This window comes from Camelus bactrianus, chromosome 22, assembly GCF_048773025.1.
Source record: "Camelus bactrianus isolate YW-2024 breed Bactrian camel chromosome 22, ASM4877302v1, whole genome shotgun sequence".
In the NCBI taxonomy this organism is placed as follows: Eukaryota; Metazoa; Chordata; class Mammalia; order Artiodactyla; family Camelidae; genus Camelus; species Camelus bactrianus.
The window spans coordinates 19062037-19088492 of NC_133560.1; the positions used below are offsets into that span (position 1 = coordinate 19062037).

Consider the following 26456-nt stretch of genomic DNA (forward strand, 5'->3'; position numbering starts at 1 on the left):
GATCAGAAAACATGGTGATAAATCATTTAGGGCTGTGTGTTTTTTGGCTCTTTCTTGTAGGCCTTCTTCAGTTAGTGAAAAGTGAGATTAGTGAAAAATGATGACAGAGAAATATAAAGACATTAAAGAGACACATTCATTTCTCCCTGATAAATTAATAAAGGTACCTTGTGTTCTAGATGAACAACTCTGCCAACCAACAGGAGGAAGCTCTCTAATAGGCCGTGAGAATCTCGGATTATTCAGGACAGAGCCAGTCAGGTGACAGATGAATGGCGAATATCGTGTGTTCTGCTAATGCGCTTGCAGAACACTGCATTATGTATAGAAAGGTCAAAAATGATGGATCAAAGCCAAGAGTGATTGACAATTAGATAGATTTTAGGGTCTTGAGAAAGAGAAAGGAAAACAATGTGGGTGTAAGAGTAACATCCATGTTGGTGTTCTCAGTGACCTGTGATGGCTGTAAAACAGAGTCCCGGGACACCCCTGCCGTATCCCCAGGACATTCTGGAGAATGGGAGCTGCCTTTTTAACAGACATTCCCGGGTGATTTTGGTACCAAGTAGGTAATGGACCCCATCATGGGAAAATACTGATTTAATCCACTCTCTTTAATTTACAAATCATCATGAGGCTCCTAAAGGAAAATGGTTATCCAAAGTTGTAGCACTTTTTTTTTTTTTGGTTAGAGCTTAGACTAAATCAGTCTCCTAGAGGTCCAGTTCTGTCTTCTTTGATACTTAGATTTAATTTTTCCGACTCCAGTCACGGACAAGCTAACAGCACGTACCCTTGATATTTCTCTTCTAGAATCACAACCACAGCTGCCTGCATGATGGACTTAAGGCGGTACCCACTGGATGAACAAAACTGCACCTTGGAAATTGAAAGCTGTAAGTTTTTCTGAGAATCTAGCTTGATGCACTCGGCTTTGAGGTTCTCCTTCGGCGTGGGTCTCCGTCCTAGGTTCATGTCTGGACCACAGGTCCTGCAGAGGTTGTGCTGGCACACTCAGTTTGGTGGAGGGGGGCACTCACAGTGTCTTCCCTCGGTGATGCTTCCACTCTCTCAGTCTCATCTTTAAATCACTGGGAGAGATGTGTAGAGAAGCAGTAATCTCGCCATGAAAAGAAGATGCTAAGAGTCTGGAAAGAGACCAAGGGCTATTTTGGGCATTTATTATATAGAATTGGTGTCAGCAGCTGCCACAGACTTGGGAAAATAGGTGGAGACGGCAGGATGACATGAGATGTCCTCGCTGATCTCGTCTCTCACAAACGTTATCGCTGTAATCGCAAAATAATCGTGTCCTCTGGATTAGCTAACACATTCACAGGGTGTGGATTGGTGGAGTGTTTTTTTTTTTTTTTCTCCGAGGGACTATTTTCAGTGTCTCAGATTTATTTTATATTCTTGCGAAAGGCCATATGATGAGCATGTGATCAGTGCATGTGTGTTTATTCTCTTTTCCTGTGCTGACCTGTTTTGCAGCCTTCGTGCTTTTCTAGGTCACGGTTTCCACATGATTCTTTGATGATTCAGTCGCCTACCCTGCTGGGTGGCCTAAAGCGTTGATTTCATAACCCATCTCTGGGAGGTCGTTTGAGGTGGGGAAGGATTTTGAATCTTTTTTTTCCTCTGTCATTTCTTTGCGATGTTTTCATACCTCAACCCACCACCAAGCAACTGGAAGCTGGTGACTTTCTGTGCAACATCCTAGAGAGTGAGTAGCTTGACCGCCCTCAGCCTTTGGGAGGAACTCTAGCCGTGGCAAGCTGTGCAATTCTAAGTCACTGCTCAGAGCAGAAATACAGCATTTCTGACACATGGCTGGTACTTTGGCTCATTTCAAAAATTAGCTTTGAGGAATAATTACATATACACGCTCTTTTTTGAAGAACCTGATTTCATGCTTGTATTTCTAAGCTATCATTATTTTCACATTAAATCTCTGCCATAATGAACTGTTTAAGGGGGTGGGGAAGGGAAAGTTGGGAGTTCGAGATTTGCAGATACTAACGACTATATATAAAATAGATAAACCACAGATTTCTTCTGTATAGCACAGGAAACTATATTCAATATCCTGTAGTAACCTACAATGGAAAAGAATATGAAAACGAACATATGTACGTATATGTATGACTGAAACATTATGCTACACACCAGAAACTGACACAACATTTTAATCTGACTATACTTCAGTTAAAAAAAAAACTATTTAATGAAATTGGTCTATGGGATTTTGGTGGTTATTTTTATGTAGATATCTTTGGATAACTCTGCCTTTTCCTAACTTACGATACAATTTAGAGCATAATGTTCTTCAGAACTCAAATTCTTTGGTGGTTTCAAATTGTTGATGTAAGGACATTTTGAAAAAAGTGTGTTGCTCTGCTACTAATGAAGTTTTGTGGTAACAGCATTTTTTTGTGTTAGAGTATTTAGGGTTTTCTATATATAAGATCGTGCCACCTGCAAACAGAGACAGTTTTACTTTTTTCTTTCTAATTTGGATGTCTTTTTTTTTTTTTTTTTTCTTGCCTGATTGTTCTGGCTAGGACTTTTAGTACTATGTTGAATAGGAGAGTGGGCCCTCTTGTCTTCTGATCTTGGAGGAAACACTTTCAACCTTTCATTATTGAGTATGATATTAGCTGTAGGCTTGTTATTTAATGGCCTTTATGACCTTGAAGTACATTCCTCCGAACCAATTTGTTAAGAGCTTTTATCAAGAAAACACGCTGAATTTTTTCAAATACATTTTCCTGCATCTGTTGAGTTAATCGTATGACTTTAATCTTACACCCTGTTAATGTGATACATCACATTTGATGATTTGCATGTGCTGAACTATCCCTGCACTCCTGAGATCAGTCCCACTAGCTCGTGGTGTGTGATTTTTTCATTGAATTTGATTTGCTAGTATTTTGTTGAGGATTTTTGATCTCTATGTATCAATGATATTAGCCTGCAGTTTTCTTTTCTTGAGGTATCCTTATCTAGCTACGGGGTCAGGGTAATTCTGGCCGTGAACAGTGGGATGGGAGCAGCCCTTTCTCTCTAACTTTCTGGAAGAGTTTGAAAATCATTGGCATTGATTCTTCTTTAAATGGTTGGTAAAATTCACCAGTGAAAACATCTCATTCTGGGCTTTTCTTTGTTGGAAAGTTTCTCATCACGGATTCAGTCTACATAATAGTAATTGGTTTGTTCAGGTTTTCTATTTCTTCGTGATTCAGTCTTAGTCGATTGTATGTTTCTAGTAATTTATCCATTTCTTCTTGGTTGTTTTATTTCTTGCATATAATTGTTCATAGTAGTCTCATGACCCTTTTCATTTCTGTGGCAGCAGCTGAAATGTCTGCTCTTTCATTAATACTTTTATTTATTTGAGCCCTTTCTCTTTTTTTCTTTGTCTAGCTAAAGATTGATCAATTTTTTTTATCTTTTCAAATAACCAACTCTTAATTTTGTTAATCTCTTCTTTTATAATCTTTTTCTTCTCATTGTTTTCCTGTTCTCTATTTTATTTATTTCTGATTTAATCTTTATAATTTCCTCTTCATGTCAACTTTGGGCTTACGTTTTTCTTCTTTCCCTGGTTCCTTGAGGTATATGTAATGTTAGGCTGTTTATTTGAGAACTCCCTTTTTTTGCTGACGCATTTGTTTACAGCTATAAGCTTTCCTCTTGGAACTGTTTTTGCTGCGTCTCATAAGATTTGATATGCTGTGTTTCTACTTCATCTATCTCAAGATATCTTTTAAAATTTCTCTTGTGATTTGTTCTCTGATCCACTGGCTGTTCAGGATTGTATTGTCTTATTTTCACGTACGGGTGAATTTTCCAGATTTCCTCTCATTGTTGATTCCCAGTTTCATACCATGCTGGTCAGAAAAGATACTTGATATAATTTCTGTCTTCTTGAATTTTTTTGAAACTTGTTTTGTGACCTAACATATAATCTATACTAGAAAATGTTCTGTGTACACATGAGAGGAGCGTGTATTCCGTTGCTGTTGGGTGAAGTGTTGTATGTCCGTGGGGCTCATTTCGTCTATAGTATCGTTCAAATCAACTGCTCCCTTATTGATTCTTGGTCTGGATGATCTATCCGTTGTTAAGAGTCAGGTATTAAAGTCTTCACCTATTACTGTATTCCTGTTTATTTCTCCTGTTAGTTCTGTTAAGTATTTGCTTTATATATTAAGGTGCTCTGATGTTGCATGAATATTTACAATTGTTTTATCTTCTTGATAAATTGACCTCTTTATCGTCATAAAATGACCTGCTTTGTCTCTTGTGAACATTTAAGTTTTAAGTCTACAAGGTAGATTTTAATATTTGTTTTTACAACTAGAGAAACAAACTCAAGGAGGTGAAGTGGCTTGCCCAAGATTATGCAGCTGCTGATTGGCACAATGGCTCTGCACTGATGTGGTCATTGATAAGTGACTTACTTTAGTAAAGCCCCTGATTTTGTAGGGACCAGATGAACAGGAAGATCCACATTCTAAAAATTGAGCAAATAGCCTATCCTTATGAATAATTGGGGCATATTCATATTTAGCCAGACAGGGAATCACTGTTATAGAGAATAATGTATGGTGTTATATTAATAAGGTGCATGATATCTAGGCTTATTATTGTAAGTCGGTAGTTAACTCATCATGTTGAAATAAGTTTAGGATCCTATCCCTTAAGCTCTGAAGATTGTGCCTGACATTTTACCTTATTTATCATTTCTTTCTGTTTAGCAGACTCTAGGCATTCTTTCATTTCTCTCTTCCGCCCCCTCTCTCCTCCCCATTTGTCCCCACTTCCCTTCTCTCCCTCCTTCCCCTTCCTGCTTCCCCTCCTTACTTCTCTTCCTCCCTCTCTCAAATGCAAATGAGCCAAATAATGGCATTACTAAATCATTACCACCTTATCTCCACATCAACAGTTAATATATTTGTATCCAGATAGGGTAATAAACTTGATTCTGGGAAGCTTGGAGTAGGAGAATATTAGGATTGAGTTTATTGTTCATTCATTCATGATTGCATTCATTCAGGAATTTATTTGTTCACTAAATATTTGTTGGGCACTAATTATTTACCAGGTATTGCAGTAAACTCTAGAGACATAATGGTGGACAAAAGAAGACGGTATTTCTGCCCTCCTTTATTATGATAAGGAAGATAAAAATTATTTCAATAAATATATGTATGTGTTTAAAATTGGATTAGTGAAAAGCGCTCTCAAAATAAAACGTTTAATTCTGTAAGATCTTAAAGATTAGAAGAAATCTTGAAATCAAGTGCTGAGGAATCTAGAAAGTCAGTATGGACTCCTCTTCTCTCTTCTAGGTGGAAGGATGGAGAAGTTCTGTTGTGGATTAATGGGATTTGCTGAACTAAATGGGCCCTGATAATATTTAACACTAAGCAGGCAATGAAACTTAACTGCCAATATAAAAAGGAGAACTCCATTCCCAGATGTTTCCAGTCTTTTCAAGTAGATCCAGCCTTCCTTACTTTATACCTACGTTTCTTTTTTGTTGTTGTTGTTATATATGTATTTTTATTGAAGTCTAGTCAGTTTACAGTGTTGTGTCAGTTTCCCTACAGCACAATGCTTCAGCCATACATACACATGCATATATTCGTTTTCATATTCTTTTCCTACATGCTTCTTTTATCTGTGTTGTCAGCTACACCATACCTGTCCACATAATGTATGTACATGTCTGTTATGTTTCTGAGTCTCTCATTCAGATTGGAAGAGGGATAATGGAATACTCACCTGTATTTCTAGGGAAATGTCACCCTGAAAGCACCAGATGACAACGAAGTTACAAGCTAGCCCGTGTAAACAAAGCTCTTTGGAACTTTGCTGTTTAGGAATAAGATGAATTCTCGTAAAGAAACAGTGACTTGTCCCAGGTGTACTGATGCTTTGAAATACATGATGCTGCCAAGTATAACTGAAGAGTATTAGGACAAGACAGAGATTTATCTCTTTTTTTTTAAATGTACGCAGTTCATGTCACGGTACAAGGACACAACTTTCTATTATACTGCAAGGCCACTTATTGTGGTCCATTCAGAAATGAAAAGTAGTGCAAAGCGGGCGGCGGTGTTATTGTGTGTCTTTGAAATGGGAACAGTTAGGGGGCTACACCGTGTGCTAAGCCAGTTCAGCTTCTCAGTACCGACGTCACCTACGTGGTCCCTCTCCCCTGCTCAGCAGGGTCAGGCTGTCATATACAGTCTTCATCTCCATCTCCAGGTGTCCACGTGGGACATGTGAGCTCCTTACCTGAAAGAAAGTATGGAATTCTCTCACCTGAAATCCATTGACAGGCCACTCACATTACCAAAACCCCAAAGTTTCCTTTTCCCCCCCTCATGTATTTGTGTGTTTTTATTTCAGCCCGTCTCTGGGTGATTTGGACTGGACAGCCTCCGTGTCTCAGAGCATGCGATCCACGCTCTCATTCTCAGTGGTGCTGGTTTTGCAGTCAGTCTGAGCCTCAGTGCCACCTACAGTGGGTTAGAGACTGTGTGGCGTTCTCTGTCACAGACGGCTTCACAGGGCTATGCCAAGTGTTGACTGAGGCAGCCCTCAGGCATCTCCTTTTCAGGATCTTGGAGGAAAAAAAAAAACAAAACCCTACTACTGCTCTTTGTGGCAGCATCAGAAACCAGTTCTTGCTGGCCTCTCACAGTCCCTGACCACCTGTGTGACACTGAGCAAGTCACCCTACTTAGCTAAGCTTCAGTTTCCACGTAGGTCACGTGGAGATGTTAATATCTACCATCGTGAAGCTCTTGTGAGGATTACAAAATGCATATAGATAAAGAATCCAGCACTTTGGTTGGTACATGGTGGACATCTGCTTAAACAGTCCCTTCAGTAATTCATAATTATTATGATCATACTGATTCTGATTATTGTATCTAACAAGTTCCACACTCGTCTTGAGTTTGAGTAAATGCAGCCAAGGAAAGCCCCAAAGCACAGCATTGCCCTTGTCAACCTTTGTAAGTCTTACTCTGACCCTTGCTTTTATTTTCCAAGTAAGTTTTGTTATCTGTAGGGCTGTCTCCTTCCTCATAGAATGTCTCAGCCAGCTGTGCTTGTACAGATACAAAGTACAAATTAATTTCTTTTACTTCTGCCAAACAGGAAAAGAACGAATAGCGAGCTTCGAAATCCAAAGAGGGAGATTTAGAAGTCTTTGGGCGTCAGTACTTGGGAGAAGTAAAGGGATAGTTCACTTTTAAATATAATCCGTTTATGGTCTTGTTAACATTTAAACAGGTCCAGACAGGACAGTCATCACCTGCTGACCATCTAAGGCCTCTGTGGTCAGTGTAGGAAAAAGGTCCCTGTGGGTGTGTGGGAGCCGGCATCTCTTCTTAGACGTGGTCAGCATGCTTTAGGAAGCAGAAAATGTACGTGTGATTGTTGTCATCTTACTGAATTCCAATTGAAGATCAAATATAAACATCCTCCTGTTAGGATGCTGATGGAATAAAACCTCTACTTCCTTGCCAACAATTTCATTCTGAAGTCTTATTAAAGAGGTCAGTATAGATTGATGCATTTCAGCAGCTTGAGATGTTGAATCAAAATGTACTATGTCACAGATCCAGGTTATGCTGTGTGCTGGCCAGTATTTTGGTAGGTGTCCATATGGTGTTTTTAAGAGCTTAGAAGGAAAAAGCACTGTGTTTCTCCGCTCGTAGAGTGAAAATTGATGACACTTCAGAGTACGTTGGTAGGTTAAAAATGCCTTTCACAGAGGACATGGTGATGAGATGGGGGTCTGAGCTCATGATGGATAGTGGGGATGTCTGGGGTGGGTTCCTCAAGCTCACGGAACAGGCCACGTAGCTTCGTCGCGCTGTGATTTCTCATCTGTACCATATTGGGACACCTGATGAGTGACGACAGAGATCTCCGTGCAGGGCTTGTACTGGCATCCCCCTAGCAGCTGTTCTCGTCATAGCACCGTTATCATCATTTGCAAAGTACACCTGGAATATTGTGCTCAGTTAGAGGCACACCCTTTTTTAAGATGGACATTTAGCCACCAGGCAACCAAAATGTGAGTGACACGTACACCATGGAGTGCGAAGAACCAGTGGAAGGAAGACATGGAGGGAGGAGGGGCACACCTCCCTGAGGAAGGGAGGCTCGGAGAGGCGGGGTGGTGATATGTGTTGAACAGGGTAGCTATTTTCACATCACTACAGAATTTGCTCTTGAGAGAGCAGACTGTGCTGCCCTAGGGGCAAAACTAGACTAATGGTCAAAGATGCCAAAAGGCAATTTTGGACTGAAATTTAAAAAAAAAAAAAAAAAAAAAAGGAAAAGAAAAGTTCATAGCAATTACAGCTCGTAACAAGGCCGGTCGGTTGCTGTATGCTGTAAAGCCATTTTCCAGGAAAGAAGGAATTCTTGCATTGGGCCAGGGATGGGATGATATGATTTCTAAGGAGCTCTGGGTTGATGGTTACTCAGCACCAGCAAAACATATGTAGGACCTTGGTTTAAGGACAGTTAGGAATTCACTGGTTTACATGAGGATGAAGATCCCATATGCGTGTACCTCTGAGAACAATGCTGTTTAAGAAAAGATGGAAATCACATCCCTGCTAAGATTTTAAGTAGAATGATGTGTGTGTTTTGCTGATAGCCTGTTGCCCTGCTGCTAGCCATCTTTCTTGTCTCAGATTTTCCTCCCAGAAATACAGTTTACAGTTGTGTCTACCACATTTTCTCATCTATCTAAAGAATCTGGAACCCCCCAGAGGCTTTTGGAACCTCCTTAATGCTTTCAGAAGCATCACAACAGAAGAAAACATATGTGTGCATGTGTCTGTGCCTGTGGGTGGTGGTGGTGGTAAATGATGAAGCTATGAAATATTTTAGGTGATCCTCACAGTGTTTCAAATTAGGAAAATATTCTTGTGACATTCTAGTAAGGTTTAGTCATTACTGCTTATTGAGGGAAAAGCAAAGAGCATTACAAAGGCTCCGTGGTGTCACTGTATACACATTTAATTCGAACCACTGTCCTCTTTTGATATTTTCTTGAGTTTCATCTAGTGCTGTGGAAGCGGGGGTTGGTCTTCCAGTGTGGAAATACACTGTTGGATATGATCTTCATTGAACATTCGTTAGTCCCACGTGACCATAGACAAGCACCAGCTGGTGTGTGTAGAACCCCTGGGACTTCATGCAAATATTATTTGTGACCTTCACATATATATCTGGACCTTAAGACTTCCATCCTTAGAAAGTAGTGACTTAGATATAAAGGGTGCATCTTGATACTGAGTAAGAGAAATGAAAATAGTGAACTCTACAGTTTTTTCCCCCATAGTAAAGAGAAATACTTTTTTTTTTTTTTTTTTTTACATTTTTCATTTTCTCTTTCTGTAGTCTCTGTTTTCTCCTTCTGAGATTCCCAGTAGGTAGATCTCGGATCGCCCACATCTACCTGCCATGCATGACTCTGAATTAAAACTCACAGATTTTTTTTTCTTTCAAATTAGTAGTATTTCTTTTACTCTAAAGAAAGTTTTATTAGCATTATATTTTGGCAATCGTATTTTCAGTTTCTAGGAGCTCTTCCTGATGCTTCAACTCCTTGTTTTCCGTAGTCATGTGTCCTCTTTTGGAACGTCCTTTTCTGTTGAAAGGACGTCAGTTTATTTCACAATTCCTCTTCTGTTCTCATCTGTTTCCTTTTATGAGGAGGTGTGTCTGCTTTGGTCTTCTTAACATGGATGGTTTACTTTATACACCTGCTGATCTTGGTAGTCAATTCGTATTTGTAAATAAATGGCTGGTTTGATCAGGTCAAGTCACTGATCGAGGAGTCTGACCTGTTGTGGGTTTCCTCAGCACTGCTCTGAGATTGTCTCCACAGCCCGCTTCCTCCCTGAATAGCGCGAGGTGGGCAGACAACTGGACGTGCTGATCAGACAGCCCCGCTCTTTAGGACGGTGGGCTGGGACCTTTCACAGGTCGCCGAGGCTCATCTGAGGCATAAGCACTTTAGATTATTTCACTCCTGGAAGGAAATGATAGAACCACAACTTAGCGTCTTTTCTTTTTTCCTCCATTTGCAGAGGTGCCTACGGCTGTCTGGGGTTCTGTTCTGGTTTTCTCTTCAGCCCAGTGTCTAAACTCGGCATCCAGGCAGCCCCTGAGGTGTCCAGGGAGCCTTCATCCAGCACTGTCTTGCATGCAGTCACCAGACCAGTGGTAGACGGGTGAAGACTGGTCTGCTGGTTTCAGGAGGGTCCTACTCTGAGCTTCCTGACTGAGCCTGCAGATTCTCCAGTGTGTAGGTCCTCAGCCTCGCCGCACATTAGATTACCTGAGAGTTTCTAAACGTCCAAGTAAAGGGGCCACACCACAGACCTACTGAGTCAGTCATCTTGAAAGCTCCCCAATGTGATGGCAGTGAACAGCCAAAGCTGAGAGAGAGTACTCCAGGGTCTGGCCTGACTGGGCACGAGAGCCTTCTGGAGGGCTTGTTAAAACAGATCTTTGGGTCCCATCCCTGGAGTTTCTAACTTAGTGGGTCTGGGGCGAGGCCTGAGGATTTGCAGTTCTCACAGGTACCTTGGTCACGCTGATGCTGCAGGGGTGAGGACCACCCCGTGACGTCAGAGCTCCAGGACATCAGTGAGGAGATGGGCTCTCTCCTCTGCACGCCCACATGGAAAACTTGTTTCTCCATTTGGTTTTCTGGATGTGCAGACCCTCACCTACCTCCTAACTTCTGTACATTTTCCAAAATTCCTGGCACTCTGGTGGCATGCTTTCCTATTTGCAGTGCCATTAGAGATTTTTACTGTTCCTTCCTTTTATAGTTACTTATGTGAGAGTCAAGTAAGGCAGGAAGGGCAAATGTGCCACCTTAAACTGGAGCTCTTCTTTTACCGATACTGAGGTTTTAACTGCCTATATGATTTTCAACCTCATCTTTAAAATTTAAAAGCACATCATGAATACCTTGTTTTCTGAAATTCTCTCTCATAATTTGTAGTGTCTAGTATTGTGCATGTGGCTGAACTATAATTTATTACACCAGTTCTCCTTTGTGGAACATAAGTTAATTCTACTAGTTGCTCTTCTTCTTAATGTTATAATTTGTATATGATCAAAGCTGTATCGCTAAACGCAGGTATGATTATGTATGTGTGGAAATAGGTATATGGCTCTTCCGTCCAGTATAATATATAATGTTAAGTGCCAATTAATTAAAATCAAGTGAAACTGAGAAGTTTCATTTTCAGTCTCTCGGTTGCTCCAGGCATGTACCATGTGCGCAGGAGCCGTGGGTTTCTGCCACACCAGACACTGCAAGTATACGGCACATTTTCATCATCTCAGAAAAGTCTGATACCACGAATCCATTAAAAAACCCACAGAAGTTGTGAGTAGCTACAACTTAGAAATATTAAACTTTTTGAAATGGTTTTATAGGAAAGGTGCCTACTTCACACTTGGCTTACATCATGGTGACATCCTGTGCAATTCAGAGGTTGACACGGACCTTTGGACATTTTTTTTCTAATGTAAAATGAATGGATTAAAAGCAAAAAGAACTTACTATGTAAAGAGCATTAGAATCATTGTATTCACTATAGGCCAGCCTTTGAGCCAATAAGACAGCGATGCAGGATGGCTCTTTTATAAGATGTGACTATTTTTCTTCTCTTAAATACCATCCCTTGTGAGATTCACCATTACATTAATAAGAATAGTAAAATTCTACAAGGAATGTAGTCACCTCTTGGTAGGTAAATCCTGATTTCAGAAATGCTAAACACAACAACATGAAAGGAACACCAAGTGCATTAGAATGGAAGAAATACAGTTTTGGTTTTTTTTTTTTTTTAGTTATTTTCTTAATTACAAAGGCATCCATGATTTTATTGTTCCTAAGCGAGCAAATCAAAAAGAAGCAAAATTCAGCGTTATCAGATTAGTAGCTCCCAGTCTTACCGGTGAAGACCTACCTGCTTGGTTCATTTTGCTGAACACAGCCGTTAGGGTGTTTCTGACATGGTGTACAAAGTGAAGCTGTTTGTGAAGTGTGTGTGTATGTGTGTGTATGCATAACCTCTGGCCCAAAAGGTAGAGAGTGGGAACACGTATCTGCATTATCCTGGCCGTGACCAAGATTTCCATGTGAATCAACAGGTATCTTTGGAATCTAGAGTTTTAGATACAGAGAATTTGGGGAGAAATATTTTAGCAGTAAATGAGATCCCTGATTAGATTTTTGCTCTGTAGCATTGAAAGGACGTCAGAAGAAATAATATGCAAGAGCCTGGTAAATTGAACACACTGGCTTCCATCCCTCACCTGTATTAAGCTGACTTGGTAATTAAATGAGCCCAGAGCCCAGGAGCTGCTCACCCCTTTGACCACGAGGCAGGCACAGTTGTGAAGTTTGGGAAGAGGTTGGCCCACACTCAGCTTGCAACTCAAAGTAACAGCAAGGAGCAATTACCAGAAAACTGATTCTCTTGATGGGTTCCTAAAGATGAAGCATTTTCTTAAAAACTAAATGAGTGCCTAGGTCCCTCAGGGCCCTGTGTGTTGGTTGAGGCTCTGCTCAAAAACTCACATCGAATAACATTTACCTTCCTAGGGTCACAGCCGCTTTCTTTGAGGTTTCCAATGCTCATTTATTTCCTGCTTGGAAATTGCCCATTAGAGCTAAGAATGCAGTTTCAGTGCCAGCTGTGTGTTATAAATTTTTCGGTGGCAAATCTCCTGGAGGGAGGGTAGTTGGGGTACAAGCTTGTTTACTTGGTTTTCCTTTAGGCTCAAGAAAGGTGCCAACAATGCTGCCATCCCACAAAAACTCTCTTCTCGGCTGGACTTCACTTTATGCTCGATCCTCATTAAGTGAAAATGCCACGTTTGTGGCCTTCTTAGCATTTTTATTGAAGGCTGGAGAGCACTTTGTGAAACCTGATGTGAACGTCAGAAGCCAGGGGCAGAAATCCACCCACAGACCTTCCTGAAGCATTTCCAGAAGACTCCTGTTCTTGTTTGATTGTTGCAGCCCAATGTATTGCAGCTCAGATCCTGAACGTGGCGCCCTGTAGTACCACTTGAAGATAAGTTCCTTTCAGGGGGCTTTCAGTCCTGCAAATCCAATACCTCTGTCTTTAGGATAGCCTCCAGAGCCTCCCATCTCTCCCTGCTCCCACCTCACTGCAGCTGGTGCCATGATTTTGTATTTATTGTTGCCAAGATTGTCACCACCGTCATCCATGATAGTCACTGCCATTTATTTATTAAATGCTTACTTTGTTCCAGACATGGTGTTGCGTATCTTCAGACATGCTCTCACCTAAATCTATTCACCTGACAGCCACCAATATTATTTCCTCTTGACAAATGAGGGCACGGTGCCTTGGAGAAGTTGCGTAACTTACAAAGGCCCCACAGGTTAGCTGGCCAGTGTCTAAAGAAAAAAATAAAATCCAGTGTAGCTAGTTTAAAGAGAAAGAGACTTATTTGGCTTGCAGAATTCTTGAGAGGACTGAAGAACAGACCGTAGGCTGAGCTTTTAGATATGCTTGCCAGAATCACAGCCCAGCCCTGCACTGGCAAGGTGTGTACTGCTCCCAGAGGAGTATTGTGACTGCCTGCTGAATAAACGGGTTCGTGTTCTAGCTGCTAGACCGAAACCACGCTGCCTCTCAGGTAGGCTGTGCTGATAACAGATGTTTCGTCCCTCTCTCTCCACTCAGTTCGGTTCTGAATTCAGGTCTCCAGCCGGGGCATCTGATTGGCAGAACCTGGATGACACGCAGAGCTGTAGACAGACGTGATACTGGGCAACGTAGTTAAGTCAGTCTCCAGGACTGGGCAGGGCGGCCCATGTCTCTAACTGTTCCACGTATCATTTCCTTGTTTATAACCGTAACAAAGTGAGTGCATTTCTCTTCGTATTATAAATAATTTATTTGCAGTAATCTATCCGTAATAAATCCTACCTACTGTTGATGTGCTCTCAGTGGACATTTGTTATTTTCTTTGCCTGCCCCATATCGGAACCCTATATTTGATCTGCTGTCACTGTCCTGAAATTCTTTTTTTTTTTTTCTGTTTTACAATGTACATATATGCACTGTTCATTGTTTGTAAGAACAGTTTAGAGCTTTAGCTTTTTAAGCTTACATAGTTATCAAAGGAATAAAGCCAACCACAAAATAAAAATCAACAACGCAGTAATCCAATCATAAGGGACTCACTGTCCTGAAATTCTTAATAATTTGTGAGCAAGGGGCCCCTCATTCTAATTTTGCACCCCACAAATTAAGTCCCCAGTTCTGCTCTCAATCTCTCTGCAGTAGACCTGCTGCACTGATAGCAGAAGGGTGGGCGCTGGAGTTAGGGCCAGGAGATGCTTCCTAGCATGGGAACATGACCTGGGACTCAGCCCGCTCTTTGAGATGACTAATGAACCATCTGTGAATGCCGAGTCTCTTGGTTCGGTGGTCTGATCTCTCTTGTTTCTTGCCTTTGAACCCTGGAAGAGCAGGATTTCTCATTACATCTTATTGATGTCTGCAGCCAAGTTCTGTGGGTCAGTCCCCGTTTTCCTTCTAACTGGAGAAATAATCCAGACATGTTTACTTAAATCTTGCCTGTATAAAAGGAGAGAAAGGGACTCTTCTTGTTGTGGTGTCCCAGTTTTCCCTCTGGGCATGATTCCTAATGATAATACTACATAGTCTTTATTGGCTATGAACTTAAGTTCTCTTTGCCATGTAAGAATTCAGAATTTACATTTTAATAGAACAAGGTCTTTTTCTATCCTGTGAAACTGTTCCACATTCTACCTACCCTTACTCCCACTGCTCCACCCCAGGAATGTGTATCAGTGATTAAAGAAACTAAATGAAAGCTGTTTTGCAAAAAGTCTACCCTGCTAATGCATCTCTGATATCACAGAGTTTTAAAAACCTGTCTTGTTAAATTGACCCACTGTTCTTACCAAAAAAAAAAAAAAAAAGAGGGCATGGTTTGCCATTTTATAGCATATGCTCCTGCTTAACAAAGTTAGCTGAATCAAACCTGTCAAATGCCAAAGTGGAGGGTATTAAATTTCAACAAAATGTCAGGAGAGATGGGGAAACTGGTGAATTTAAGAAAATCTGTCCTAAAGATTGCATTTCATGTTTCTTTCTGCTTAACTTGAGGTGACATATGGAAGTTTAAAAATATAACCTAATGATGTGTCTTTATGGTAAGAAGTTTACATAACCTAATTGCCACAAAACTGTCATTGCTGGTTAATTTATTAGAGTAATAAAAATATGTTGTGCTCTTAGAACTTAGCTGGAATGAATTCTGGCTAACAACACTGATGGGCCCTGAACCACAACTTTTCTATTTTTGACACCTGTTTGAAACCTGAGAAGATGCACATGGTTAAGTATGGGTATAATATTCTTAAAACATTTTCCTCGGAGGCCTGGTGTGGATGCAAGGACATCAGTAAGCTCAGGACAGTGCTGAGAGCCTTCTGTTATGCATGGGAGAAGCCTGTATGTAAAGGGTTGGGGAAAAGAAATAGAGATTAATGTATTAGCTCTCAGATTCCACCCCAAATTATTTTTGGATCTTTTTTTTTTTCTGAAATAACTTTAGATTCACAGAAAATCTGCAGAGATAGCACATAGAGTTCCCTCAGGTTTTTCACCCAGCTCCCCCTAATGTGAACATTTTTTCAAAACCACGATACATTTATCACAACTAAGAAATTAGCACGGTTAAATTCCGATTGGCTAAACTAGTTTTTATTAAGATTCCACCGGTCTTTCCATGAATGGCTTTTTCTGTCTGAGGCTTCAATGCACACATTGCATTTGGCTGTCACACCTTGTTCGTCTCTTTCAACATGACAGTTTCTCTGTCTTTCTTTTGGTTTCATGACCTTGGCACTTGGGAAGAGCACTGGTCAAGCGTACTTAGAAAGTCCTTCAACTTGGGTTTGTCTCATATTTTCTCATGATTAGACTGGTCCACTCAAACATTTAATTTACTTCCTCAAGAAAAAACACAAAATCCAGTAAAGCGGACTCCAAGGAGGGGAAGAGCCAGGCTGTACTGAGATATTTCCATTTGAACAGGTAAAGGCCAATATGATGTAACAGGACTAATTGTCTATTAGTTTACACATTGGTTTCCGTTTATCATAAGGAAATTTTATTTTACAGCAAACTTTCTTCAAAGGAGAATAATACCGAGTAATATGTGCCAGGCACCAAGCTTTATGTATGTTGTCTAATTTTATTATCAAAGTGACTCTGTGAATTAGACATTATTATTATTATTATTATTATTATTATTATTATTATTATTATTATTATTATTATTATTATTATTATTACCATCCTTATCTTGGAGTAGAGGAAATTTAAGCTCCAGAAAAGTTTCAAGAAGTTCCCAGTGGCACGACTTGCAACGCCTGTGAAATACATCCTTAAACCTATGTCTTTTTGACTCTAAAATCCATGCTATTTATTCGTTTAGCCATAAAAATTGAGATCCTCTGTAATTTGTTCCTCCTTCTCTGAGAGGAGCCCATATAAAATATTGTAATCAAGATCTATTCCAGAGATTTTTAATTGAGTTATCCCAAATACTGATATTGTATTGATGAAAACTTCTATGGAAAGCTTCCTTTCATCGATATTGATAAAAACATACTCTAAAACACTTCCTTTATCTCCCAGCCCTAGTCATCTTCTTCTTCCTCCTCCAGTTCCCCTTCTCTTCCTTCGTCTCCTTCTTTTTCTCCTCTTCCTCCTTCTTCTGCCATCCTCCCCACCCTCCCCCCTCCCATCTCTTCCTCTCTCTCTCTCTCTGTATGCACACATGTGCATTATGTGTGTATTTATATCCATGTACCTATAATCTATCTACTATCTACATAGTTACCTAAGAATATAATACTGAATATGAGATCTATGAAGAATCATGTTTTCAAAACTAATCTCATTAATTAGTGAAATTTCCTTGCATCAGCACCAAGACGATATTGGTTTAAGTCCAGATTTTTTGCACACTTTTAATACGAGTCAGTAGAAGAAAGAACTTAATATCTTAGAAGTTTATTCATCTACAGTGTTGACATGGTGCATCCTACTAAATTGGATGATCTGGATGACAACACATTAGTAAAACTGTAACCTCTAATAGTTTTAAGCATTAACTTGGATGTATCAAATCTTGTGCTGTTCCCTTGGTCTATTGTTAGAACCAGTGCACTGAATTGAGAGTTCCATATTGTCTAGTTCAAGAATTCAGTTTTACAGATAAGTAATTAATATTTTCAGAGTCATTGAGCTGGTTAATGACAGAATCAGGGCTGGAACATTGTGTTATAAATCCCCTCCTTCTTGATATTGTATGATTCTGAAAAAAAAAAGTTAGATATTGGTAAAAAATAAAACTTTCTATTTATTCTGCACATGTGATTTTAAGGGAGGAATTATCCAAGGCCGATAGTACACCACATAGGTATTATATATAATTTTATTTCCATTTTTACCAAAAGTACAGCAAAATTAGTATATTTTTATTAGCATAGTTAATAAACATGTCACCATTGAAGACAAATAAGAATTTAAGGACGGCCAGAGATTTGGTGATACATAGAAATTTATGGTTTTTGATTGGCACTGAAAATATTTTTGAAAATCTAAGACGTCATCTGATTTTGTGGAGGATGTTACATGGCATAAGACTGATTAAGTGCATAATGGCCAATGTGTCTCGTGTTATCTATCTTCTAGAGTTAAAATAATCAAGAATATTGCTTATTTCTATAAGACAGCTTTGGGCCAACAAAAATGTGATTTGTATAATACAGAGTCAGAATCACAAGCAAATTATGTATCTCAGTTTGAAAAATATGGATAGGCTATAAATAATAAATTTGTGGGGAAATTCATCTTTGAATGGTTATTTTTAACATGTTAGCAGAATAATTTTTAAAGTCCTTTACTGTTGACATCACTGATGAATGTTGTTTTGAAAATCTTTTCTGCTGAATCTTCCTGAAATACTTTTTACAAGTTGGAATCAAGGGAAGGCAACTAATCTATGTGTCATATATAGATACGCTGCGCACGTAATAAAATGACTTTAGAAGAATGTGTGTTGAAACACAGTTTCCCACTATCTCAAATCCTCCCATGGTTTCTTAGAATTATGGCCAAGAAGTTTGCTCCAAGTGGACCAAGACCGACTTTAAATGGAAAGATACATGTTCTAGTTTGAGATCTTAAATCATAGCTCTATTGTCTTTGTGCTAATCAAACTACATTTTGGACTTTGTCTTTACAGGAATGCTATTGGCTTTGTGTACCAGTTTTATAAGGTTTTATTTAGATTAAATCCTTAAAGCTGTTAGGATTTGTCTATTAATATGTCAATTTAATCACGTCTAGTTCATTTTTTAAAAGCATGACATTTAAAGATCTCTAGATATTTTAGTAGTTTATTTATTTAAACTAAGTATTTCTTTATGTAATATTACATTTGACTTTGGACTTCCTAGGTTTAAGTATTAAGTTTAAGCTGTACTGTTCTTTCCTACAGGAAAACGGTTGACATGAAAGAGGGAGCATTAGGAAGATGGATTCTGTGTGGTATAGATACTCTGTACCCTCCACACAGCTAACATACACCAGTGGTTTTAATATGCATGCTTTATGAGTCTGTAAAATCCATTATAGGACTGTGTTTGACAAAAAAATAAAATTTGACAACGTAAATCTTAGAAAAGTTTTAGGTTGCTTTGATAGCCTCAGAAAATACATTCTCAACAGAATGAACTAGGAAACATTGGGCTGGGAGAGGCTTGAGTGAGTCCAGCCTCTTGGTTCCCCAGGAGAGATCTGATGGTGTTGGTCCTTTGCCTGTCTTGGTTGAGAAACTGCCAGGACACAGGAGACACCAGGTGGGGGTGAACAAACCTCTTACACCAGCAACCTCAACACAATTAATGTACATTGTCTGGAGGACACTCCGCAAACATGCACGGTCGGAAATTCACAAGACCAGGGACAGAGGGAGCCTAGCAGCCAGTGCCTGCCACAGGATTAGAAAGTGGACATTTTATTTTATTTTAATTACAAAAGATGACATTTGTATTTGTCTATGATATATAAAGATAAAAAGTAAAATATAAAATTTTTCAGCCCTTTCTCCTGCCCTCCAGGGATAACCAGAGTTAATAGACAACTATACAACTTTTTTCTGTGCACACTGCTCTGTTAACCACGCTTTCGGTGTTATATATGTCATGGAATCCTTCAGTGTCATTACTAATAGATCTCACTCAGTTTTTTCAATACTTACCTAATATTGCGTGATATGGACGTGCATAAACTGTTCAGTCTTTATCCCGCTGATGAACCGTTAGGTTCCCTCCAAGTGTTTACTCTTGTATGGAGTGGCGTCAATGAAAAGCACTGTCCACCTGTCTTGTTACTCTTTTGCAGTCTTTAGGATATTAGATGAATGGAACTGAATTTTCTGGCTGAATGGTGTATCTCCACTTAAGATATTCATAGAGACCACCATAGTGCTCTCTAAAGAACTGTGTAAATCGTAAACTTACAGCATATTTGATCAATATTAAGTGTTTTTGCCAGTCTGATGGGTAGACACTGTTTTCTCTAATTAACTTGCATTTTGCCCTGACCACTAGTGGATTTAAATATCTCTTCAAGTGCTGATCAGATATTGATATTTATTCTTCTATCAAGTTTTGGCCAATATCGTGCTAGTGTTTCATCTTTTTTAAATGTTTCCTTCTTTTTATTCAGGGAAGGTTCATAACCTTTTGTCCCATATTCACAAAGACTCTCTGAGTTCGTCATTTGTCTTTTCATTTGGCTTATGGTGAATTTCATTACGGAGAAGCTGCCTTTTTTATGTGGTCTATTGAGCTAGTCTTTGGATTCCTTACTTTTAAGTGTTGTGTTTTTCTCATGGTATTTTGCTACCCCAAGGTAATAAAAATATTTTCTGTATGATCACATATTTTCTAAACTGTTGGTATAACCCAGTATTTCCGAAACAAGTTCAGTTGTTTACGTCTTTTGGCAGAATTTTAAAGAGAGGTCAGCCTCTCAGGATGTGTCAGAAATAGTCCAATCACAGGAGCAGAGGGAGTGGACAGTCTAACGTTAGCAAGTGCGTGTAGTGTTTTGGGGTGCCGAACTAGTATTTACTTTCTGGACCGTCTTTAATCTAGAGACAGCTGAATAGTATTAAAAATGTCTTTAAGCTATTGATGTGGCACTACATCACAGTAAGCTCCTTCAGGCTGGGAGCGTCTGTGTGGAAGGCCACGTCACTGTTTAAAATGTTGGCAGAGATTCCAGGGTTAAATAAATCCATAAGGGCCACTTAGGTTAAGTGCAAATTTCAGATGGTGAAAATGATTGTTCGGGGCCCCACTGCATCAAACCACAGGTTGGTAGAAGCTGTCTGGTGGTCTATTTTGGTAGAATAATTTGATCATGAAGGGAGAGCAGCAGAAAGGAAGCAGTTTCAGTTGGGAATGTTCAAGAAATATCCAGTGAAATCCAGGGATTTATGCAGCTTTTGAATATGTTATTTCTGTAAGTTACATCCCACCACACAGATGACAGACAGACAGACACACACACACACACACACAGGTGCAATAGGTAACCATTATTAAAAGCTAATGATAATGATAAGCACTGCTGTATACGCTTTACTTGACTTAATCTTACTTGATCCTCATGATAAGCGAATCAACAAGACTGCTATTTTTCTCATTTTGTGGGTAAGGAGATGGAAGTGTAACAAGGTACATCACTCACCTAGGCTGGCACAGGTGGAGTGAGGGAGGCGGTTTGGACACTGGCACTTTGATTCCAGAGCCCAGGTGCACAGCCACAGCGCAGACCACCAGGCCCCTCCGAACAACTCCAGTCTGAAAAACTGACAGGGAACATTTGCGTAGCACTTCAGGTTTGTCTGAGTTAATTTTGCAAACTTCTTCCCATTTCAGCACGGCACAGTATAAACATTCAGTTAATATTTGTTGACTTAGTAAAAGAACTTTGCTTTCAGATTTTGTGGGTGTGGGGATTCCTAAACTACTGAATGCTGCTAACAAGCTATGATCAATTTTTCTGTTTTCCATTTTGCCACCCAGAACCTTTTCTCCCACCTCTTAAAAAAAAAACAAAACCCAACCCTCAAACACTAAGGAAAATGTAAAGTAACTATTTCAAACATCAGTGACTAAGACTGTTTCTGTTTGCTTCATAAAGAATTTTTCAAATGAGAAGACCTCTCTCTGTGCGTCGCCCCTACTGAGAAATAAATGAGGAGAGAAAAGTTTTCTGGAGAAAAGTGTTTCCAGAGAATTGTTCATAAGAGACTTTGCAGTAAAGACTTCAAGAATGATCGATGTGCTAGAATTCAGTTAGAAGTATGTGCAGAGTGTGTAAAGATACAGATACACCTGGCAGATATTTGGGAATACCCATCCCAGCTTTTGTGGTGGGGGCTCTTAGCTTATATTTAAAAAAAAAAAAAGAGGAAATAAGAGACCTGTAGCTTTCTAGAAAAGGTTAGAAATGCTCAGCAGCTCTGGCTGGGTTTTGTTCATTCTCCAGTTGACTTCACGGGTGTCTGGGCTGCGGTATGTGAAGGGGCAGCAGGTGTACTACCATTTTGAGAGTAGAAAATCAAGGGAACAGCCTGGAGGATGAAAGAAAAAAAAATCCTAGCCAAAGTCAAACGAAGCCCACCATCTCTCTCCTGCACCCTCTGCTATACAAGAGACGGTTCTCTTCCCAGCTCTCAGGATTGGGATGTTGGGCGGGATGGGAGGGAAAACATAAACTCCGTGAGGAAAGACTGCATCTGTGTGGCTCCCCTAGTACAGGGCCTGCCTTGGAGGAATCATTGGATACATGTTCGTTGTTGGCTTAAAAAAGCTCTTCTCTCACTTCGTCCCTGGGCTTTGGCACAGTTATCCTCCGTAATGCGCACTGTCTCAGGAGCCGGAGTTGCCTTCCAGGAGAGAGCTCGTTAAGAGCTGAGATTGTCTCTTATCCGTAGCAATACTGTGGACTTACATTCCTGGCACATGGCCCGAGCTGTCAGTAAAAAGGCGATGGATGAATCAATGGGTAAATAAGTGAAATTGATCACTTATACTTACCACTCAAGGAGCCTTGGACAAACTCTTCACTTTTCTATGAGATCTTAATTATACTAAAGACAAACTGAGAAGGATGTTCCAGTCCACTCCATACCCTCTACCAATTAACACCATCACATAACAGATGAAAACTCCAGACACCCAGCTACATTCTAATAAGTTAAAGATACTAAGATGTGTAGGAAAAAGATACCTTTAAGAATGCATTCTTTATTCCACACTTATAAGGTTAATTTTACAGTTGCCTCTGCAATTAAACCGTTCCATCTCTTTAATTATCTAGTTGACTGCACATCTTTCTAATGAAATGATTCTTGAATTTGGAGAAACTAACCTTTATCAGAATTTGAGAACCACCATAAGTTATCTCCCAGAAAAATACATCTGTATTCTGTAACAAATTTTTCCAGAAAACCTCAGAGCTTTTGCTGAGCCCTTGAAGACTCCCCCAATGTTAAGGAGCTTTATTATAGATGAGGAAATTTCAACACTGCATATTTGATGTTATTATTTGTAATTATTTTTTATACATCATAATATTATAACATGAGGCTAATTTATTGGTGTTTTGTTTAGATGACATGATGGTTGCCTCAAAATATTCTGAGGTGAGGAAGAAGGTTGGATGAAGGTTAGCACTGCCCAATAAAAAGTTTCAATGATAGAAATGTTCAGCTGTTTTGCAGAGCCGCACTGTCCTGTATGGTCCTCACCAGCCACGTGCAGCTGTTGAGCCCTTGAAATGTGACTGGTGCCCCTGAGGAACAGAACTTTGTGATGTTATTTAACTTTAATCAATTAACAAGTGGCAAGTAGCTACTACACTGAACAGCACAGAAGCAGATAAATGCAGCTGGCCACACAGTGATGACGCTTAAAGCTGGGTGATGGGAATATGACTGTCACTTAAACTGTTGTCTTGTTGATGGGTTTGAAATAGTCCGCAATAAGCCAGTAACAGAAGGACAAACGCTGTTAAGATTTTACGTGGACGAGGTCTCTAAGATAGTCAAAGTCATAGAAACAGAGTAGGATGGTAGTTGCTGGGGGCTGAGGGTTGGGGAAATGGGGAATTCACATTTAACAGTTTAAAAAGTTTCAGTTATACAAGATGAGTAAATTCTAAAACTCTGCTCTACAACATTGGGCCTATAGTTAACAAAACTATTGTACACTTAAAAATATATTAAAAGGGTATATCTCGTATTAAATGTTCTTATGACAATAAAAATAATAATAGTTTTCTAAAATTGAAAAAATACTAAGAATATTGAAGGTAATCCCCCTTGAATAGACAAAAGGAGAGGGAAAAAATTAAGTCTTTAAACCTGATTTCTTTTGATGTTCACACACACAGAGCTCCCTCTGAAGGATGAGGAGAGGTTGGTTGAATTCTTGGCCGCCTGTCCTTAGAAGAGGTTGCCAGGAGACTGAAGCAAAGGGGTGCATGGTGGGGCTGGTTGGCTCGGGGTCTCCACAGAGTTGCTTGAGTGGAAAATGGAAGCTTGGTCTGTCAAAGTGCAGAGAAGGCCTGTGTGACCAGTGTGCAGAGTGAGCGTGGAACTGTGATTTAGAACCGAGCCCTGGGGTTACCACTCCTATTATGTAGAATAGACAGAAACATAACGCTGTAAATGCCATGAATAGGATTAGATCCTTGCAAGTCATGTGACAGTGAAGAGGGCTGGGAAGGAGCACGACCTGGCGTGAAAGGTGATGGAGGACGCATGGAATCAGAGTGATACTAAATGGTTCTTTACCCGGCGAGGAAAGAGCATGGTTCAGAATAAGCAGAAGTATTACTGATATGGAATCGTTCACTTACAGGTTTAAAGACTATGACCCAAATAGAGGATTTAAAAGCTCAGGCTATAACCAGTAGAAGCAATGGAGGATAAATGGGTGTGTGCTGGACTAGGAGATGGGGGGGCTTTGATTTTGCACCCCCTCGGATCTGATGCGTGTGTAAATAACTTTGAGAAAGTCTCTGATGAGATATGTCCTTGTGCCATAACAATGTACTGGCCAAGCTTTTCAGGTTGGCCCTAGAGGCTAGAGCTCTTCCTGGCAGGGAAGGGGAGCTGAGCCACGTGGCTCTGATATTTGTCATCATCAGTCACTTGTAGGCTCCACTCCCTCCTTCTCTCCTTCTTTGTCCCTTCCTTTCTCTTCAGTGTCTTAGATCAAGTATATACAAACGAAGTATTTTTTAAAATTTGCTCAGGAAGGCTGAGATTAGATTGACTGAACAGCTCTTCACTGTAGGTGTGACAATATGAAAAAGGAAATGAAAAGGAAACCTCATATGCAGCCAGATAATATATCTCATTAATAATATTAATGGATTAATGTGCCTTGAAAATGCACATACTCTACTGTGTGTTTGTATATATATTGTCTTAGTTGATCTGCATGCCAGATTTATGAAATAAAAACTATTCTAATTTAATGGAAGAGAAAAAAGAGGTTTTGATCTAAAGTACAAAGCTAAATATAATAAGACAGACTGAGCTTGAATATTCGGCTACTCCAAAGCTCACGCCCTGAGGCACTTCGGTATGCTTTTTTATTTCATCTTTAGCTTAGAGACTCCTAGAGGGTATCACTCTACCTACCCCCTGACCTGTCACCAAGTGTCAAAGGACATTTTTCCTTTTGTAAAGAGTATGCTGAATGTTGACTCACTCCCTTTAAAATAAAGTCCATCCCCTCCCACAGAGACATGGCCTCATCCTAAGAGCACAACCGGTCAACCATGTTGAAATACATCTCTGTGCAAAATAAATGCACTGTGCAGCCAAGCCACCTGTAGACTGTCCCCCTCACCCCTAGCCCCCTGACCTGGGTGCCTCTCTTGCCTTATCTGTGTAGGAGGGCACAAGTTCCCTGCATAATCTTTGCTTCATCCTGAGTCCTTACGATGACTGTCCTGTTGTGATGGTACGGCGGGTAGTGATGGCTTCCACTTATTGGGTACCTCATGCATCCGAAGCACTACACTCAGTGCTTGACACAGTGACAGTAATCCTCACAGTAGACATTGTGGTCTCCGTTTTGCAGTTGTAGAAACGGAAGATCTGAAAGATGAAATGATTTGCCTAAGTTCACTCAGCCTGGCAAATGCTAATCCTGGGATCTGAACCCAGCCCTGCCTCGTATCAAAGGTCACGTTTCTTCTACTGGAAAAGACTAAGACTATGTACAGGAGAGGTTGAGAGTCCCCCTCAATCTGCCGTTTGGGTACAAGCATGTGTCTTTCAGCATCTTCTCTTGTTCTGAGGGTTTGTGAAGTCGGGTAAAGATCTATTTATTTTTGAGACAATGACATTTTCATATCTTTCCTTTGAACCCCGTCTTAATTCACCCTCACATTCAATAAAGCCCATTTCTTTTTCCCCTTGTACAATCTTGAGAACAATTGATCTCTTGTCACATCGTGTTACACCCACACAGCCAGTTTATTTCCGCCACATTACCCAGTCTCGCGTTCTGGTCTGGTGTGATAAGCGTGTGTTCACCCTCACACTTACATAGCACCATGTTGTCAAAAGTTTCCACATTACTTACAGCTTGATTGAACTCACCTCTAGACACTCTTTATTTCCTAATTTTCAAAAGTCAGATTTCTTTTTGTCAAGAGCATTGCATGCCCTGAACAGAAAGGTTAGTGACTCAGCATTGCTCCTGAAATTTCCCCCCAGCAGTCGCAATGCAGCTCAGTTCTCAACTCCCCAGGTTAGAAGCTGGTACTTGTGAATGCAGTTGGTAAAAAGCTGGTACACTTGGGTTCCAAACAGAGGGATATAGAACATTGGAGCATGTCATTAAGAAAACGAAAGAGAAAGGAATGTATAAGGTCTAGAATTTTGATAAGCTACAGCGAAGGTTATCTGGTTTTTCATGAAATGATAAAAGTTGCTTTCCATTGCCCGGGTGATAGTTCATACTCTCAATAGTAAATTAAGTTCCTGAAGAGGTAAAATTTTGCAGAAGGATGTTTTTACATAATAGAGCAGTAGAATAATGCAGACCTGATTCCATTAATATTAGACTGTGTTTCAGAGGATGTGTTTTGTGTGGTCCTTGGACCACTTGTATCAAACTGACCTAGGACATTTGCTTAAAATGTAGACTTCTGGACTCAAACTTAATGAATCAGACCTCAAGCCAAAAAAAAAAAAAAAAA

General features: G+C 39.9%; 1 protein-coding gene across 3 annotated transcripts in view; it reads left to right on the forward strand.

The window, feature by feature from the left end:
• GABRB2 (gamma-aminobutyric acid type A receptor subunit beta2) overlaps nt 1–26456 on the forward strand; it is a 206709-nt gene that overhangs the window by 97058 nt on the left and 83195 nt on the right. For all 3 annotated transcript variants that reach the window (XM_074350327.1, XM_045508189.2, XM_074350328.1), the window contains exon 6: nt 814–896. In XM_074350327.1, the coding sequence (XP_074206428.1) occupies nt 814–896 (83 nt within the window). The remainder of the gene's footprint in view (nt 1–813; nt 897–26456) is intronic.